A 21,534-nucleotide genomic window follows, 5' to 3' on the forward strand; every position below is an offset into this window, starting at 1 on the left:
TATATTTAGCCATTTATAATTTTTGATTTTGCTATAAGACCTGTTTACAAATGGCTCAATTCATAGAAATGTGATTAGATCTTTAGTATAAATTTAACATGAAAAGGACAGCTACTAGTATACAGCAATAAAGCAATAAGTAACAACAATAAGTTTTGTTGTGTGGCATTTGATTAGATGTTGATGTCTCCTTCTCTGTGTATTTCTTATGAATGTTTATGTAAACAATGTTTGTGGTTTGCTGAATAATTACTCAGTATTTGCTGAATAATTACTCAGTATCCTTAGTTTGAGATAAGAACTATTTGCGAGTATCATTGTGTATATTTCTCAATTTTCCTTATATCTGTGGGTTCAACACCAAATTAGAATTTAGAACAAATTTCGTTTGAGAAATGGGAGAAAAGATATAAAGCTAACTATAGTTCACCCAGATAATAATCATTGTTTTTTGGACATACAAATTCATTTTATCCCTGAATTATATACTAATTATTGCTGTACATATTCAATGCAACAAGTTTGGGATGAAGCGAGATGATTTCATCATCGTAAAATGATTGTGCAATTTGTCCTCGAAATAGTTATAAATCAGTTTGAGGATGCCAATGTGATTGTTTAATATTTTTTTTTTAAGATAAAGGACAATGCTAAGTCATCCATTTCTCTGAGTAGGAATTATAAAACCCAGTCCCTCTTTGATGTTGATGGGAAGTTAATAAATCTCTTTCCTTTTTTAACTTTTCCTGGGTGGTTATAAGTCACCTCCAATACATTCTTCCTTTTTGTCTAGTTGGCTATTGTCTGATCAGCTGCACTTTACTGAAGAAAGAAATTACCAGGAATAGTACAAACTGGCAACTTAGCTTAGCCATTCTTGAAAACTTGAAGACGGGTTTGATCACTTGATTGGTGACCCTTAAGTAATAGTCTATTGCTTCTGGTGCCATTTAAATCCGATTCTTGATTTAAAGGAAGTCAAACATTAGACGAATGAAGCATGATCACATTGTTAATACTAAAAGACATGGACTGATCAACTTATTCATCGTACGCTTTATGCACGAAAGAGAGAGAAGTTTACTCTTTGAAAATTGGCAAGGAATCGATCATGAGATGTAAATGTAAATGACAAGCTGAGAGAAAAAGGCTACCCTAAATGGATTCAGGTGCTTGTTTGATCATTCTTAAAATTAACAGTTATCTTTTAGTTGTTAAGCAATGGCTGTGGTGGTTAATAATGATCTTTCCTCTTAAAGGAAAAGGGCTTTATATTGGTATAGACTATCTAGCTTTCTTCGTCTACAATTAGGTTATTATACTCGGAACAAAATTCATTTCTTTCCGTCTCTCTTTATTATTAATATTATCAATATATTCTTTTGTTGTTTCAGAAGAAAACCATCTGACAATTCTTTTTTTTTCTTTTTCTTCTTTTTTTTATTTGACAGTAGTCAAATTTCATCTTCTATGTCCTCTAAAATTCAAGTTTATGTGAAAGTAACAGGTGGTAAAGAGGAAAGCTTCTTTGACTCTGAGGCATGGTTTGATTCTGATTGTGAAGATGATTTCTTCAGTGTTAATGGAGGTATGGATTATCATTTCATCTTTTAATATGAATTTAAGTACATTACATCTTGTTATCAGTTTACATTCATTTAATTTTCTTTTTTGCAGACTTTACTCCTTCTTGTGGTAATACTCCAAACCATCAGCTAAGCATCCCCACATCTCCTCAAGTGAACAAATCCCTAAATCCCCCCACACATCCAGACTCCAAATCAGAACTTTCTCCACACGACGGTAAAAAGAAACTCTTTGACCTTCTTCAAGAGAGTGTCCGACATGCTGATACGAACAAAAACACAGATGATAGGAAACTGGATAACGGCCAACCTTTAAAATCTTTTCAAGAAAGTCCTTATCTTTCTGGAACTAACTCCGTTTGGAGCAGTGAACTGACTCCGAGTGGAGATTCAAATTACAAGAAAGAGAGAGCTGGGAGGCATAAACACTGTTGCTTTCCTGGCTTGACGCCAAGCCGTAGTTTCAGTGAGAGGAGGAAGCAGAAGATGAGCCCAGCTCGAGTAAATGAAAGCAGATAATAGGCGGTATGATTATTGTTCTTAATTTTCTTTAAGCTGTTGTTTTTATAAAAATAATACTATTAATAACGAGATTCAAGAGAAAAGACGTAATGTGTGTGAAAGTTTGTAGAGAGGGAAGAAAATAATGGTTTTCTGTATGTTATGTTCTTTACCTTTTAAGGTGTAGAGATACCCATGTAGCAGAAATCAAGAAGCTTTACATGAAATTGGTAGATTTGAATTTTTATTCTTGCTTCTACTTGATGCAGGTGATAAGAAACCGTGTGTTGTTTAGTTGTATTGTCATCCTGATAATTTTGCAACAAATTACCATTTAACTGTTCAAAAGGAACCATTTATGATAATTATCGACATGCTTATCTTTGGTGGTGTTATTAAACTAGGGCATTTTTAGAATGACATCTTCCCAATTATAGATGTTGGTAAATAAAACTTAGTAACATTAAACAAAAAGACACAACCTGCACACACAGGTGTTATGTAATATGCATAAACAAAGAACACTAAGGATACGCAATATGCATAATTAACAAAAAAACACTAATCCGTGCATCGTATGGGCTAAATTCTAGTTGTTATTAAACTAGGGCATTTTTTGTATGAGGTCTACCCCATTATGGAGGTTGAATACAGTAACTTGTAACTTTATATTGTTAATTATGCCTCAAACTATTGATCATTTTATACCACTATGGTTATTAAGTATATCAACTATCACAAGGAAGTTCTGTCACACTTGCCCTCAGCATTCAAGCCACAATGTAAATCTCCATGTAAAATAACACTTGCCCTCAGCATTCAAGCCACAATGTAAATCTCCATGTAAAATAATTGTTCATCTCCTCATGTCGTAGTTATGAGTTATTCTTGTCAAAGGACTCTGGCACTACCTTCTAGGGTAGAGACCCAGACTCATGAAGCAATATCAACATTTTTAAATTCTACTTAGGAATATGTTGCCATCAAAATTCAAACTCGATGCTTTGATACCAGGTCAAAGAACCCTGCCGCTACACTAAAACTCCGAAGTTGTGGTGAGGGTTATGATTTTATCTTCTAGTAATTCTATTTGGTTGAGGGATCCAATAATCTATTTTCATTAATTAACTAGTGGCTTCTCTTTGAAATGCCTCCTAATGTGGTAAATATCCCTTTTTTTGTATATTCTTGCATGTATGTTAGTATGTGTATACTTAAATAAATGTCAAGTTTGTATGTATTTGTTGGTCCGTACATAGTCTATGATATATGTATACACAAAAAAAAAAATTAGTTTAATCAATGGTCAATTGCACACAAACCCCACCTACTACATCGCGCTGTGTCACTTATTATCCCTTAAATTTGATATTGGCAGATGTATCGCGAGTGAATTTTTTTTTTCCCCTTCTACCTCGGGGGCCTATTTGCCAAACAAACGAATGTATGCATTCTTTAAGGGTAAAAGGGTCAACAAGTTTCACTCGAAAGGGACTTCTGTATGCAAATTAACCCTTTCATCAATAGCAAGGGACTTCCTTTTTCCAACTCTCAAGACATGATCATCTTTTGCAGACAAATCGCATGTGGCTGTCATAGTTTCGGTTTTTTGAGCGCGTTCCTGTCTTTATGGGCGCCCGGTGTGGAATGGGCCCACTCATCAATTGAAGAGGGCTTTGTGATGGCGGTGGTGGTGGTGGTTGTGTTTTTCTTCTTCTCCCTCCATCATGTTTAATGATCACTTCTGTCATCCGCAGCGTTCTACTTTTATGTCTCAATTCTATTGATGAGGAGAGTAGGGTGTTTGTTATCTGTCTCTTTACGCTTGCTCAACAATCATGGCTTTTATCCCAAAACAAAATATGACGTTGTCTATTTTTAAAAAGTATAACAAACTCGTAAAAACGATTACCGGCATAACTTGTTGCCCGCTTGTCATCATCACATCTGTAATATTTTGGTTTTGCTCTTATAATAAAGGAAACAAATAAAAAAAGAAAAATAAACTCAAAAAAATGGTTTTTTTTTTTAAGTATTCGCTTATTCGTCGAATTAAGTACGACTCTGCTGGGGATCGAACCCAGAATCTCTGGTTTCGTAGACCAGCGCCTTATCCATTGGGCCACAGAGTCGGGAACGAAAGCGTTTGTATTTGACGTGATGTGAACACGTGCTTACGTACCTCTATTTGTTACTTGCAGTAATTTGTTGCGGACGGCAAAAATATTATAATGCAATTAAGAAATCTCATAATAAAAGTGAGAATTTTTTTTTTTAAAGCCAGCAAGAAACTAGTTGTTAATTATATATTAGTAAACAAAGGAGTCGATCTATGAGATGCAGACCGACGTACATAGCGCTCAACTCATTACGGCGGAATGTGTTTTAACACAATCCAAGTTTCGGAAATGTGTTAACTAACACAAACCAAATTTGATTTATAACATGATTTCCAATTTGAATTAGAGGTCCACAAATCTTGAGAAGGAAAGGATGAACACCGTGTCGTCGATCGGAAAACCTCATGGCAATTTTTGTCCTAAAATATGTAAACTTTAATTACAGAATTTACTCTTTATTCTTGGTACGTGATGATATTTCATGTTCTTTATTCGTGATATATCATAATAACTATTATAGACTCAAAAAAGCCTCAAAACACACCAAATCAATGCTCGCGTCAAGAGGAAACAACACTTCTTATATAAGAGAAAAAACTCCACTTTCTTTGCCATCCAAAACCGCCAAGCCGTAAGAAAAACATGCCCAAATCGAAAATCAGACGGGGGTCATACATAATTTATTCCAATTTCATCACAGAAACGTTGCATTAACACTAAACGTTCTTGAGCCCTAGGCTTCAATGGTCACAGTGCACAAGCACAACCCCGGAGCCTTGAGCGACGAAGTCCCCCACTCCTTCCCTGACTCCGCCTCTGGGTCATATACCAATGTTTGATACCCTAGATCCTCCTTCATCGAAAACAAGAGCAGCTTCCCATCAAGAATCCCAAACCTAAACCCTACAGCCAAACTCCCAGTCAGCGGAAGCTCGACCTTATTCCACGAATTCTCGTCCAAATCAAACACCGCCAGCTTCCTCTGGTTCTTCCACTCAATACAAAACAACCTCTTGCCGATAACAGCATGAGCGGTGACCATAACACACCCATTCTTCAACTCTAGCCATGTATGATTCTTAGAATTATAGATGTCGATAAATTTAGAGTGGCCTATAGTGAAGCTTGAACGACCACCCATTATGTAGACTTTGTCTTTGAAGCCACAGGCAAAGCAACCCCATCTTGGACGCCGAAGGCTTTCGATTAGTGTCCATTGATTTGTGTCGGGGTCGTAGATTTCGGCACTTGAGAGGCTCCAGCGACGTAGATGAGGCCGTTGACTTCTGTGCAGGCGAAGTCGAAGCGGGCGATGTTCATCTTGGCTAGTGTGCTCCAGCTGGGAAAGATATTGTGTAATTCAGAGAAAGTAATTTATAGTATAATTATTAGTTTTGATTGAATCCATTGAAAGATGCATACTTGCTAGAAGTTAATTTATGTGAAGAGGAAGATGAAAGAAGTTGTAGGTATGCTTTGGCACCTGCTTCCTTTTGGCAACTATGTGTATGCATGAATGGATGTGTGTGTCTGCATGTATATGGATGTGTGAATTTACATACAAATGGCTATTATCATTGTTGTCATGAAAATATATTCAACTATGAAGAGCTCGAAGAAAAATGTCGAGCTTATTATATGCTAGAAATCATTTTTGAGGCTTTTAAGAAAAAAAAAACTCCTAGAATAGCACTTTCCTGTTAATCTCAGACAATGTTAAGATCCTACTTTCAACTGACCTTAAGATGTCTTTAAAAGGAAAAGATAGAAATGGGACACCAAATAGCCATACGGGATGACATATATAAAACCCATCTTCGAACTACAATGTGATAAGCGCATGCACACGCCGAAACATGGGTACTACATAGACATGAACATAGAGATATCCAACATAACTAAACTGTCCACTCCACCAACAGTAGTGCCAATGTATATATAAATTAACATGACATGACCTAAAATTTCGTATAAAACAGAAAAATAAAATTTGATAGTTTGAGACAAAATTTAATAGTATGAATGCTCAGAATATTACTAATTGGTCACATACCTGTTGAGTCGACAGTCATATTGATAAACATCTGCAGAAACACAAGCAGTGCCAATATCCACAGAATAACCGGCCATAATCAAAAGCTTTCCATTGACAACAGTAACTCCAAAGCCAGCTTTTATAGGGCCAGGCATTGGCGGCAAAATCTGTTTTTCACCTCCAAATCTCCCCAGAACCTCCCAATGGCTTCCTTTTCCTTCAGCATCACCAATCAATACATAAAGCCATTCCTCAAGCTTACCAGCTTCTTTCCTCACAGTAATGAACTCCTTGCTTTGAATGAAGGACCTCCATTTTTTGCAAACAGTACTCATAACAGGGAGGTAACTTCGAGGTACAAGTGCAAGGCAAAATTTCGCCACATCCTCAGGTAATCCCGGCAAAATTGGGCAGTACAAATCTCTAGTTTCTCTTTTAATTACTGTGGAAATTTTCAACTTATTTTGAATTTCAGTAGAGAAACACATCTCTGAGTCAGCAAATTGTCTACTTAAAATGTCATGGCAAGGCATCGATCGCTTGAAGTGAGAAGCTCAGAGATTGCAATTGTTTGGAGAAGTTATAAATAGCAGAGATCGGAGATCAGCGATTCGTGGTATCCATCATTTATAGGGATTTTAAGAGACCAAGGCTTGAAAGATGGGGCAATGTGGAAAACTCGGGGTGTGAATTTGAGTAAAGCTCCGAACTTTGTTTGGGCTGCTTTATATGCCATTCCAGAACTCCTTCTGTGAGAAATAGTGCCACAGATAGAAAGATAAACCCTGATCTCTTCCTTCCCGCTGTTAGAATTGTTCTCTTGTGCACACATTGCCCCAATATCTAAGTAGTGTCCAATCAGCCGTCTCAGATCAATAAGTTATTTAAACAAAGAGAAAAACACGGAGTAAGAGGAAGATATTATATACCAGACAAGACCGTAAAATAAAAATATTTAGCCCCCGGAGACATCCATTATGTTGAACTACTGCAACAAAAATGAATATATTAGAATATAAATCTAAATAAAGTGGATTTGCTGGATCCACAAAATTAAAATTAAAATAAAATCTCAAACGCTGAATAGAGATTGGTAACCTCTAGAGCATTTTAGAAGTGTGAAGCATATAATAGATCAATGAATGTATTCCTATGATCACTGGTCGCATTTTTATTAACAAATAAATGTCAATCCTGAATCATTTGCAACATGAAGCTCATGATAAAAAATCTGGATCTTCAATAGGATCCCTCCCTTTGTGTGTCTGTGTATAATATAATGTACATGAGGAGTGAATATAACTTATTTTCCTCATGCTTGACTAATAAAAGTACTCTTTTCTTCCCCCTCTATAAATTTATTTTCCCTCCGCCACACCCAAAAAAAGGATGGAGGTAAAGAGTGTGATTATGGAAATATCTATAATAGAAATGCAGAACACAGAATCATGAAAGATTGGCTGCACCGAAAGCAAAGGGGGGTGGGGGGCAGCTAATGTAGACAAAAGGAAAAGAGCAAGCGCCAAAAGAAGAAATCAGAGTCAAAAAGAAGGTGACCACTAATAAATTATTAGTGCATAGTGTTTTCCCAAACACTATAAATAGGCTCACAAATTTTCAGAAAAAGATCATCCCAGAAACAACTCCTCTTATAGAAGAGTAAGAGAGAGAAAAGAAATGCAAAGAGAAAATGCCCCAGTGAGAAAAAATTGGGAGCAATTTTCAGAGTGAAATTTGGGATACAAGTTGTGTGTAAAAAACTCTTGTAAACTTTCTCCTCTTAGTGAAAGATCTGTAGCAGCACGTGGACGTAGGCAATTTGAACCACGTTAAATTTACGTGTCATTTTATTACGTACTTATTTCGCTTTTTCATAAATCTAGTTATACATGAAAGTTACTATTCATGTACCTTGCAGAAAATTGACAGAAATCACAACCACACTTATCTCATAAACGTTGTTGGGAAATTACACAAATTCCCCAATAACCAGATTTATGAGAAAACAAAATAAGTGTGCAATAAAAGGATACACAAATTTAACGTGGTTCGACACAAAATTACCTACCTCCACGGGCTGCTGCAGATCTTTCACTAAGAGGATAAAATATAAGAGTTTTTTACACACAACTTGTATCCCAAATTTCACTCTGAAAAGTGCTCATAATTTTCTCTCATTAAGCATTTTCTCTTTCTTTTCTCTCTCTTACTCTTCTATAAAAGGAGTTGTTTCTAGAATGATTTTTTCTGAAGATTTATGGGCCTATTTATAGTGTTTAGGAAAATACTATGCACTAATAATTTATTAGTGGTGGGGCCCGTGGTAGGGCCCGCTCACCTTCTTTTTGACTCTGGTTTCTTTTTTCGATGCCTGCCATTTTCCTTTTATCAACATTAGCTGCCACCTCCCCCCATTGCTTTCGGTGCAACCAATCTTGACAATCTCCTACTTGAAGACTGATTTCAATTCGTCTTCACATCTCGATCTATACAGCAGCTCTTCCCCGATCTTAATACTATTGCAGGCCAACTGAAGCTGTGTTGGCCAACTGAAGCTAAACACAGCTTTAGTTTGTCAGTAGTCACTGTCTTTGTCATCATGTCTGCCGGATTTTGAACTCTACTGATCTTTTCAAGTTTTAAAATTTCATCTTCCAAAAGTGATCAGATAAAATGATACCGCACATGTATGTGCTTCGTTCTGAAATAAAAAGACGGATTCTTCGCTAGATGAATAACACTTTGACTATTACAATATAAGACATCATCTTCTTGTTTCTTACCTAATTCATCCAAAAAACTTTGAAACCAAACCATTTTATTGTTGGCTTCTGTAACAGCAACATATTCTGCTTCAGTTTGTAGAGAGAGCAACTATCTTCTGCAGTTGAAAAACCCAACTCACTGCAGTGCCTCCTAGAGTATAAACATACCCTGTAGTGCTCTTTTTGATATCAACATTTCTTGCTAAATCAGCATCCACATAACCTGTTAGTATTGTATCTCTACATTTGAAACAAAGTGTTTTATCTGTGGTGCCCCGTAAATATCTGAGGATTCATTTGACTGTTTCCCAGTGTACCTTACCCGAATTATTCATGTACATGCTAATAGCTCTTACTGCTTGAGCAATATCTGATCTTGTACAAACCATGACATACATCAGACTTCCAATTGTTGAAGCGTACGGGACCTTTACCATGTGTGCACTCTCTTCCTCTGTCTTTGGTGACTACTCTTTAGAAAGTCTAAAATGAACACCTAAAGATATACTCACTGGTTTAGCATCTTGCATATTGTAACCTAGAGAGTACTTTGTTGATGTACTCAGCCTGTGATAACATCAAAGTCCCAGACTTCGTCTCTCTTGATTCTCATTCTAAGAATCTGCTTTGCAACGCCAAGATCTTTCATTGCGAACTGCTTTGACAATTTTGGTTTCAAATTTATATTCTCTTGCAGATCTGAACCTACAACGAACATGTCATCAACGTATAATAATAAAATAATAAAGTTATTGTCAAACCTCTTGAGATAGCAACAATGATCTGCTTGGCATCTAGTAAAACCGTTACTGCTCATAAAGCTGTCAAACTTCTTGTACCACTGCCTGAGAGCTTGTTTTAATCCATACAAACTCTTCTTCAAACGACATACTAGATTTTTCTTGCATGTCTTTGTACATCACATTCTCATTGAATATGACATCTCTGTTTCTAATGATCTTTCGATTTTCATACTCCCAAAACCGGTAACCAAACTCATCACCACTATAACCAACAAAAACACATTTGTTAGATTTATTATCAAGTTTATTTCTTTTAGCAGAATCTATGTATACATAAGAGATACAACCAAAAACACTTAAATGCGAAAGGTTTACCTCTTTTCTGCTCCAAGCTTCTTTCGGTATTCCACCATCCAAAGGAACTAAGGGTCCGTGGTTGATTAGGTAGGTTGCGGTATTAATAGCTTCAACACATAGGAACTTGGGCAACCTGGCATGTATCCTCATGTTTCTGGCACGTTCATTCAAAATTCTGTTCATGCGCTCCGCTACGTCATTCTGTTGTGGTGTCATTAGAACTATTTTCTCTATCTTGATTTCGTTGTTTGCCCAAAATTCTTTGAATCTACTGTCTTTGTACTCTCCTTCATTGTCTGACTTTAACCGCTTTTTCTTCATATCAGTTTTATTTTCCACTATAGCCTTCTATTTTCTGAATGTATCAAAAACTTCTGATTTCTTCTTCAGAAAATAGACTCACATCTTTCTTGTAGAATCATGAATGAAGATGACATAGTACAGTGAGCCTGTAAGAAATTGAACTGGAGATGGTCCTCATACGTCAGTTATGAACCAGTTCTAACTTTTTTGCCTTGGGTGTCTTGCCAATCTTTGCAAAACTGACTTTTTTGTTTGCTAAAGATGCAATCCTCGCATAGGCCAACATTTACACTCTTCAGATCCGATAGCTTCCCTTTCGATAAAAGTGTCTTCATCCCTTTCTCGCTTATATGGCCAAGCCTTTAGTGTCATAGGTTTGATTTTTCATCTGTATCTGTTACTACAATAATAGTTTCTAAGTTAAAGGTTACATAGAGAGTACCATTTTTCTTACCTCGAGCAATGACGAGTGCTCCTTTGGTAATCTTCCATTCATGACCTGAGAATGTTGTACAGCAACCCTCTCCATCTAGTTGTCCCACAGAGATCAAATTCCTTTTAAGGTTAGGGATATGTCTCACTCCTTGTAGCTTCCATTTGATCTGATTTGACAATTTTAATCGGATATCTCCCTTACTAACTATCTTCAAGGTTTCATCATCTGCTAAATGTACTTTTTTGAAATCACCGTTGATGTAGTTCTCTATGATTTCTAGGCATGGGGTGGCATAGAAGGATGCCCCTAAATCAAGAATCAATGATTCAATTGGATTGTTGACGCTTAGAATCATAGCATCACCTCCTTTCTCGGTCACGTTGACAGATTCTTGTGCGTCGATATTTTTCTTCGATGCTCGACACTCCTCCTTGAAATGACCCTTCTTGTCACAATTATAACAGTTAAAATCTTTCTTTCCCGATCTAGATTTACTCCTTCTAGATTTCGATCTATCGCGACTTGAACTTCTTTCTGAAGTTCTCCCCTTAGACTCCGTATAAAGCTGAAGAGGTTGATGTTTCACTCGATTTTCTCTGCCGAATTTCTTCACTAAGAACCAGATCACGAACATTATCAAATTTCAACTTATTGTTTCTCGACGAGCTACTTAGCATTCTAACTTTCTGATAGAGAAGACAAAAGTATCAATACTCGTACTTCTTCATCAAACTCAATTCCAACTGAACTCAACTGGGTTGTAACTGTATTGAGTTCAATGAGATGCTGAGCTATCGATACGCATTTTGTCATCCGCAAATTGAATAACTATCTCATCAAGTGAACTTTGTTTGAGGCAGATGACTTTTCATACATACTACAGAGAGCCGCCATAAGACCCGACGTGATCTTTTCCTTTGCTTTGTTGTGAAAGCAATGTTGCGGGATAGCGTCAATCGGATAACTCTAAGAGCTTATCTGTCAAGAAGAACTCACTCTTCATCCTTCATGTCATCTGGCTTAGTTCCTGAGAGAGGTTGATACAGTTTCTTCTGATACAGATAATCTTCGATCTGCATTTTCTAAAAATCAAAATTCGCACCATCGAACTTCTCAATTTTCACATTCCCTTCGTCTGCAGCCATCGCTCTCACTCGAATCTGGCACCCTATGGATCTTTTCTGACTGTTTCTGCGAACCACCATGTATTAATACACCTTTGCCAACAAGTTGGTACCACTGGCAAAGTTTTACTATTCATAAAATTTACTATTCAAATGAATAGTGACTTTGCAGAAAATTGACAAAAATCACAACCAAAGCTTTGATAGCAGTTGTTGGAAAATTACACAAATTTTCCCTATAACTAGATTTATGAGAAAACAAAATAAGTGAGCAATAAAAGAACACGTAAATTTAACGTAATTCGACACAAAATTGCCTACGTCCACGGGCTAATACATATCTTTCACTAAGAAGAGAAAATTTACAAGAGTTTTTTACAGACAACTTGTATCACAAATTTAACTCTGAAAATTGCTCATAATTTTCTCTCATTAAGACCTTTTCTCTGTCTTTCTTTTCTCTTTTACTCTTCTATAAGAGAAGTTATTTTTGGGATGATCTTTTCTAAAGATTTGTGGGCCTATTTATAGTGTTTGGGAAAACAGTATGCACTAATAATTTATTAGTGGTGGGGCCCGTGGTGGAGCCCATGGTAGGGCCCACTCACCTTCTCTTTGACTCTGATTTTTTCTTTCGGTGCCTGCTCTTTTCTTTTCGTCAACATTAGTTGGCCCCTCCTCCCTGCTTTCAGTGTAGCCAATCTTAACAACAAAGTGTCTATCTCAACCACTAACGGAGCCGCATAGTGTCTAGTGGTGTCACAGGACAATACTGAATTGTCTATAGTTTTATTTCTTTCTACTTGTATTTATTACTAAGGACACTACTAGAATTGGGGTAGAACGCTACTAAAAGGGATAAAGTCATACAATTGTCAATGTAGATTCCAACTACAATCATGATAAATTATATAGGGACATTACTGGGACAAATCCTGCATCTGCCACTGATCTCAACCATGAATAATGCTACACTTACCACAATTGGCCACTTTTTTATTCATTTAGAGAGGATCCAATCGAGTAGGAAAAAAATTATGCTCAATGATTACTAATATATGTAGTTGTTACATTTACAACCGTATGCTAAATAAAATTAAAGAAAGCAGAAAAATAACAGACCTCATATTTCAAATAGTTTGAGCAATAATATCCTAGTTGACAATATTTCTCATGAGAAATATTAAACCGGAAAAACCTTCAATATGACAACTTTAGAACAAGAAATAGCTCTATAAATGTTTCCACGACTATATAAGTCCTGTTTGTCCCCATTTTCGTCATACCTACACTTATCTATTATTGGCATAATTAATAAGAAAAAATTGTACCGAATCATGAAGCTAATTATAATCAAGAATTTCTGTAGAAAATTTGGAGAATAATAGGCAAGGCTGATACTTCAAATTGAATATGAAGTAGGTAGATAGAGAACAATAACAGGTGCAATCTCAAACTTAAAGCATAAAACTCTAGAATTGAATAGAAAAAAGATCAACTACTAAGCTTCCAAATGGGTATAAATTAAAGCCTGCAGTAAAAGAGCACAATGTTTCTAATTTCTCCTTAAAACAAATTTAAACTATTAAAAAAATAAGCTGAGAAAAGTTACCTCTATAATTTCCTTAAAGATTACTTGCTATTGGAATAAATGATAAATTTCCAGGTAAAGCTATGTAGATCTGAAACTTTCCTACTATTTCTGTCCCCTCATCATATAGCTCAGGAAAAAAAAAAGCAATATGGGCAAGATTGTGACTATATAAAAATTTAAAGATTGTATAACTTCTCCATTACACCTATATCCAAGATGCAAAGCAATAAGCACTGTACTAAACAATAAAATTCCTCCCTTTTTTTTTCATCGCGTGAGCTAATTCCAGAAGAAAAACATCATAATAAACAATATCACAGATCTGGGTAAGCTCAGAAATACGACAAAACAACAAAGATCCTTCCTTTACTCCATCAACTCTAAAAGATAACCTAATTCGAACTATGACAGCAACATTTCATTACCCTATCGATTTCGCAAGATTTCTTCAAATAATCAGTTAGAGCCAGATCAAACACAGATCTAAAAATGCACCCAAAAAAGAAGAAGAAGAAAGTATTAAAGAGACTGAATCAAGGATTGAACAAAAGATGATACCTTTAAGGGAGAATTCAAACTGGGATTGAGAATGAGATTGAGAGAGAATTTAGATAAAAGGGTGTGAGAGGATGAGGATAGAAATGCCAGCAGATGAGCTCGTCACTGGTTCCGCTAAAATATATAAATAGAAATTTTGACTCTGTAGGTTACCAAGCCAACCGAAGGAAAGCTGTCCTATCCTAGTTGTTCTTGTTTGGGATTTTTCGGTAATGGTCCCTTATATCTTTCATACTTTTATATTAGTCCCTCAATCATGGCCACTCCAATTCTTACACTTTTTGTGAAGAATAAATTTTCACTGTAGACCCAAATGAGATTTTAATTATCAAAATCGACTGTTTTTTTTTAATTATCAAAATCGACCCGTTTTATGCCACGTAGGATTAATCATGTTTCCTAATTAGTCGGGGTTGACAACCCCGACTGTTTAGGAATTGTTAAACCCCAATTAGAAGCCTTAAAACCTGATTAGTTGGGGTTTAACAACTCCTAAATAGTCGGGGTTGGCAACCCCGACTAATTAGGAAACATGATTAATCCTACGTGGCATAAAATGGGTCGATTTTGGTAATTAAAAAAAACAGTCGATTTTGGTAATTAAAATCTCATTTGGGTCTACAGTGAAAATTTATTCTTTTGTGAATGCTACGCTTGATTAGAGAATTAGTTGGAAATAAATTATAAAAATTGGCCGACCAAATAGGAGTTTTTCAGTGATTTGAAGATCTGGTTTCGCATCAACTTGTAAGAATTGAGGGAGCTAACTGTGCAACTTTAATGATTGGAGGACTGGATGTCAAAATATTAAGATGTGGTGGACTAGGAGTAAAAGGCCTTGTTTTGGAGCTTATTCATTTCCACCCCCTTTAAGTTACGATGTACACGTGCAGTCCATCAAAATCAAATGTCCTAAGCTCTTTGAGGTCTAGATTTGAATATTTATTACAGTCTCCGTTACAAGGAAATTATAGCAAAATATGATAAGAAAACAGGTTAACTTTACTATGCTATTTTAAACTTTCACCAAGTTCAGTTTTGATATGCTGAAGCTTGAATATGTTCAAAAAGCTCTACCAAAATTTTAAGACTTCACTTATTCTTTGGAATTAACAGAGATGTGATGAAATAATATTGTTTTTAGGAAATATGACAGCGGCTACATAAAATGGCTTTAATAGTAATTAAATCCATCCTCTTGGCTGTGTATACTGCTAAATAGAGATTGTTTTTGCTGCAGTTCAATGCAAAAAATTTTCAATCATTTATAATTGGAAAAGTGAAAAAAATGACCGCTAAAGATTGGAACAAAAAAAAAATCAAAAATGGGGCAACATTGCAAAAAAATTTCTTAAGGTACTATCTTAGTTTGGACACAAGATTAAAAGTAAAATAATCCCTGACGTCCTAATTTTCATGTGCGAACAACAACGGTAATTGTTTTATCTCAAAATCCAAAGTAGAATTATATTTAAGCACAGATCCAAGTAATATGTAACTTATTAAAAGCGCGTTGCTATAGTGACCCAAAATATGGAATCATTGGAGGGTACATATGAGTTGGCATGACCAGTTCATTATGCAATAGGGAGTGGACACCTCACTTGTCCACTCCCTTGGTCCCATATTTTGGGGTCCTTAAGATATTTTTCTTATTAAAAGTTATAAATGTAACACAGTTTGGTTTAAAACGGAGAGTGAAAGGTTCGTGTCAATCTGTTCAAATCATGCTAATAAAGATCAGATCGAGAGTCTACATCAATATTTTTGTTCTCCCACAAGTAGGCATTTATCACATCATTTTGACATTAAAAATCCACCATCCGAACAATCATTTATTTTCTCCAATGTGAGATAATGACATTTTAGCTAGAAGAAGAAAAAGAAAGAAAAAAATCTCGAAGAAAACTACAAGGAGGAAAATAAATTTCTAAAAAATTTATACGGACAAGGGTATTCAAAATTTTAATTAAGAGTTAGATAACACGAACGGGACAAGATGCCGGTCCATTTCTTTTTCAGTTAGCCGTCTCTTCGCCTCCTTTGTCACTCGCACGCTAATTTGGCCATCAAATCGATGAAAGCTAAAGTAAGAAAAATGACGCGGACTAAAATGAAAATAGACCGTAAATACAAAATTCCTTCCGTGTGAAAGAGCAACATGAAAAGCTTGTCGGACAAATTATCTGGGGATAAGGTTGTTGAATGAAAAAGATATATTTAGGGGTTTTTCGATATCAGTCCCGAATCTTCATTTTTTTTTTTTTTTGAAATTAGTCCACCAAATCTTAATATTTTAAACTATTCTCCAAATATTCATATGTTGAAATTGTTCCTTTGGATCTTTTAAATATTTCGAAGTTAGTCGTTTTATTGGCAGCATGTTAAAAGATTAGGGGAACTTTTGAAAATATGAAAAGTGGAGGACTAATTTTAACCCAATTAAATATTTAAAGAAACTAATTATAATTGTGAAACTTTGAGGGACTAATATTAAAAAAAACGCTTACTATAGAATAAAACAATTGCCGTTCAATGGAAGAATATGACAAGTGACGGCCTTTATTTTTCTTGGAAGTAGGTTCTATCGTTTCTTTATTCCGGTTCGGCTACACCATACATCATTATCTATAAATTAATCTTGTGAAATTTGACAATTCTCTTCTAAATATACTACATCAATTTTGTGTAATTTGACAATTCTCTTTTAAATATGCTACATCAACCCTTCCTTCGTAGTACAGATCCTATCAGAACTATTCCACGTATGATTACGGTGATTCACTAATTTACACTATAAATAGAAGAAGATTAATGCCCTGGGAACCCCAGATAGGGGACTCAAGGGGGGCATATGAGCTGCCCCCTTTTGGTTGGATAATGCGTTGTTGGATGAACAGTGCATCATCCAACCGGAGGGGAGCGGCTCATTTGTCCCCTTCTTGGGTCCCCTATTTAGGGTGTGCTTTGATAACCCCTGTTATTTAAATATGTCAATGGGAGGGGTGAGATGAGAAAAGATGACGGGCTGCCCGTCGGAATTTTGGGCAGCGTGATCTCAAAAGAATTGGTCCTGCCCGGATGCTCGGGGGAGGTGAAGGCTGGGGGAGGGAGATTTCATTTGTGTCCGTGCAATTGATGATATCTTTTTCTTTATATAATTAATTGGCGTGACATCGACACCCCTCACCTCCAGTGAAAGATACGCTACACTCTTATTAATGATAATTGGCAAGTTATGTTTGCGCGCGCATTATTACACCACAAATTCATGTATAATTGGGCTCTCATTGTACAATCATATTTTCTTGCGGACGCTCACACAACTGTCCATGGTTCCAAGAAATCATACGGTTCCCGTAACAGCATCCTTCAAAAGTTGCGAAACTCCACTAATATTTTTTTTTGAACTGTTTCTTGAACTGAGAAACATGAGGAGAAGTTATGTTTGCGCGCGCATTATTACACCACAAATTCATGTATAATTGGGCTCTCATTGTACAATCATATTTTCTTGCGGACGCTCACACAACTGTCCATGGTTCCAAGAAATCATACGGTTCCCGTAACAGCATCCTTCAAAAGTTGCGAAACTCCACTAATATTTTTTTTTGAACTGTTTCTTGAACTGAGAAACATGAGGAGATTTCATGACACTCTTATTAATGATAATTGGCAAGTTATGTTTGCGCGCGCATTATTACACCACAAATTCATGTATAATTGGGCTCTCATTGTACAATCATATTTTCTTGCGGACGCTCACACAACTGTCCATGGTTCCAAGAAATCATACGGTTCCCGTAACAGCATCCTTCAAAAGTTGCGAAACTCCACTAATATTTTTTTTTGAACTGTTTCTTGAACTGAGAAACATGAGGAGATTTCATGTGGGCTCCTGGAAATTGCCTCAACACGGTATGGGTAAAAGCAAGTACGTACGAACAATAAAATTAGTATTAACAGGTAGAATATCGATCATTTCAAACAAAATATAAATGTATGTGCAACTCAGTTTCCGCATATACCTTTTTTTAATAAAGAGTCCTCGCATCTCTATGATATTTTTCCCCCCGCGTTCAGGGGCTACGTTTCCGGGGACATAACTATGTGAAGCTGACACGAAAGTCAACATGTGCTTTTATCATTGACTAGTTTTTACACACGTGCAATGCACGTGATTTAATACCATGATTAAGTATTTTTGGCAGTTTGTGCTCATTTTTTTCTTTAAACTCTTACATCCCGATTATTTTTTTATGTTTGTTTAAATGGGATACACCCAATTTAAATTTTCATGTTGATATTTGAATTGACAAAAAACAAATATAATTTAAAAATAATTTGAATTTTCATATTATTTTTGACCGATATGAAACTAAGCTTTATTTGAGAAAGTATAGCATTGCAAAGTGAAAAATATTAAAATAGTGTTATACAAGGAAGGTGAATATTTAAAACCAATATGGCAAAATGATTGATTTAAAGTATGTTAAAACGATGCAAAAGAGAATATGAAGTTTATTCCTAATCATTGATAGACTTCATAAAAAAATATAAATTAAAGATTAATGCTAACTCTAGTATACTTTTATATGATAAAAACATCCACATAAGAATATAAAAGTACTGAAAAAAATTCATGAAACTCCCTTCTAAAGATTCCTAATTTCACTCAAAATAATTAAACTATTCTATAAAATATTCATAAAATATTGTTTTTATTTCTTCTATTTTATTTTTTATTGAGTTAAGATCAATCCTTCTTCAGGTTTATCATTTATCATTTCTCGGACAATTCTAGAGTATTGTCTTCATCATCTACATCAATTGTGACATCAGGCTAATTTTGTATTTTTTATGCTATTATCTTTCCTGGGCTCGTTAATTTTTTATCATCTCATTTAACTTTACAAAGAAGTCAAATGTACTTATGATGTTCAACACAAACTGCTCAAAATATAGACTTTGATTTTTTTCTATTTCAATGAGAATAAATATTAATTTCATATATATAAAATTCTTTGTGTTCCTAATTTATTACTTAAATAAATTAGAAGCTATCTCTTTATTTTCCTCTAAAATGAATTCTTCTGATGTGCATCCAATAAGAATTTCTGTTATTTCAATAATATTACCTTTGCTCTATCCTTATCATTTTTCATAAAGATCTAAAATAAATACCTGCATTATTCATTACTAATTTCTCTTAGATTATAATATTAATATTTAATTTGAAGAACACAGTATGGAATTTATGAATACTTACTAATTTTTCTTATGTCTTCCATGGAGATTTTTTCTTTGATTAGGATAAAGTTATTAAATTATTTTTTAATGTAACTCATTCAGTGCTTCATTAATAGATATGTCTTATGTTAATGCCAATTCAAGTGATTCATTGACGTTTTCTGAATTTTAGATTTATTTCCATCACTTTCCCATTTGCAATGGAAATAACTCAATTCTTTTAAAGTTATCTCTAAATATTCTAATAGTTTCTCCATATGTAATTCCTTGTATTCTTTTACCCTATAAATATTATTAACGTCAAAGATTAAAGTTTCTAAATTAAAATCAATTAATGCTAAGGTATAATATTATAGTGTTTTATCATTTCTATGGATTTAAACATCTATCAATTAATGTTACGAATGTATTTTGGCTACCCCAACTTATTACTAAAATTATATGAAATTACTTTAATTTATATAGTGTCGATAATTTTTAATCTATAATATTTTTAAAATTTTATCCATTAACCGGATGTTTTTAATCAATTCTTATTGTTTTTGTTTACCAGTATCAACTTAGACTATTCTTAGATGCTGAAAATGGATAGTAAATCCCTAAATTAGAAATTTTAATATATATATATATGAAAAATACCAAACAATTACACTTTTCTTTGCCAAGTTTTAAAATTTTAGCCCATTTTTGTGGTTTTGAACTTTGAGGGTGTGATTTATAATTTTTAAAATTTTGAAAGAGTTTTTAAAAAAATTTACTTTTAAGTTTGGTAGTTGTAAATTCTATGTTTCATGTATTGGTGATAATTTTTTAAAATATATATATATGAAAAATACCAAACAATTACACTTTTCTTTGCCAAGTTTTAAAATTTTAGCCCATTTTTGTGGTTTTGAACTTTGAGGGTGTGATTTATAATTTTTAAAATTTTGAAAGAGTTTTTAAAAAAATTTACTTTTAAGTTTGGTAGTTGTAAATTCTATGTTTCATGTATTGGTGATAATTTTTTAAATGTTAGTATATTTCTTGTAACTCTAAAATTTTAAGAGTATCTTTTGTAATTATTAAAACTATAGATTAATTTTGAAAAATTTTAAATTTCAGCGGTCTACCAATCGACGAATTTGATGTGTGCTAGTTAAAAATTTTGAAAATTTAGAGTTTTTTTTACGATTTTTAAATTTTGAAGGAGTTTTTTAAAAATTTTGAGGTTAATTTTGGCAACTTTTAATTTTTTAGGTGTCTAAGGTTAATATCTTGAATTTATCTTATTTTATTTACAAATTTTAGAATTTTAGGGTGGTTTTTTTTAATTTGAACTTTTGAAGGTGTTTCTATAATTTTTGAGATATTGAGGGTGTTAATTAAAAAATTTAAATTTAAATGTCAAAAATTTTAGGTGTATCATGGTAATCTCTTGAATTCATCTGTGTTGTTTGTAAGTTTTAAAATTTTAGAATTTTAATGTGCTTGTTTGTAATTTAAACTTTTAAGGGTGTTTCTATAATTTTTGAGACATTGAGGTGTTAACTGTAAATTTTAAATTCTTTGCAAACTGATGTTAATTTTTTAATTTCATGTTTTTTATTTTAAGTTTTGAGACATTTGGATGAGTTTTATAAATTTGAACGTTTCAGGGTCTTTTCTGCAATTTTAAAACTTTTTTTTAAACTTTTGAAGGTGTTTTTATAACTTTAGAGATATTAAGGGTGTTAATTAAAAAATTTAAATTTAAATGTTAAAAATTTTAGGTGTATCATGGTAATCTCTTGAATTCATCTGTGTTGTTTGTAAGTTTTAAAATTTTAGAATTTTAATGTGCTTGTTTGTAATTTAAACTTTTGAGGGTGTTTCTATAATTTTTGAGACATTGAGGTGTTAACTGTAAATTTTAAATTCTTTGCAAACTGATGTTAATTTTTTAATTTCATGTTTTCTATTTTAAGTTTTGAGACATTTGGATGAGTTTTATAATTTTGAACTTTTCAGGGTCTTTTCTGTAATTTTAAACTTTTTATGGTTTTTTTGTAATACTTCATGTATTATAATATGTTATCTACTTGTAATTTCTTTATCTTAACAAACTAATATTTTTTTTATGTTTTATATATTTTATTAATATTAGTTTTTTTAAATTGTTAAGCTAAACATGGTTCACGTAG

The 21,534-nt window shown here is 34.0% G+C and overlaps 2 protein-coding genes and 1 non-coding gene across 3 annotated transcripts in view; 1 reads left to right on the top strand and 2 right to left on the bottom strand.

Moving 5' to 3' along the window:
* LOC109830117 (uncharacterized protein At3g27210-like) overlaps positions 1-2,334 on the top strand; it is a 4,151-nt gene extending 1,817 nt beyond the window's left edge. The window contains exons 2-3 of the mRNA XM_020397274.1: positions 1,508-1,588; positions 1,678-2,334. Of these exons, the coding sequence (XP_020252863.1) occupies positions 1,508-1,588; positions 1,678-2,105 (509 nt within the window). The 3' untranslated portion in view covers positions 2,106-2,334. The remainder of the gene's footprint in view (positions 1-1,507; positions 1,589-1,677) is intronic.
* On the bottom strand, positions 4,147-4,219 carry TRNAR-ACG. Its single transcript has one exon. It is a non-coding gene; the product is annotated as a tRNA-Arg (tRNA).
* On the bottom strand, positions 4,765-6,910 carry LOC109830118 (F-box/kelch-repeat protein At1g67480-like). The gene is given in 3 exon segments (XM_020397275.1): positions 4,765-5,464; positions 5,467-5,546; positions 6,261-6,910. Coding segments are annotated over 3 exon segments (1,119 nt in total). The 5' UTR covers positions 6,776-6,910; the 3' UTR covers positions 4,765-4,940.

This window comes from Asparagus officinalis, chromosome 2 (assembly GCF_001876935.1).
Source record: "Asparagus officinalis chromosome 2, Aspof.V1, whole genome shotgun sequence".
In the NCBI taxonomy this organism is placed as follows: domain Eukaryota; kingdom Viridiplantae; phylum Streptophyta; class Magnoliopsida; order Asparagales; family Asparagaceae; genus Asparagus; species Asparagus officinalis.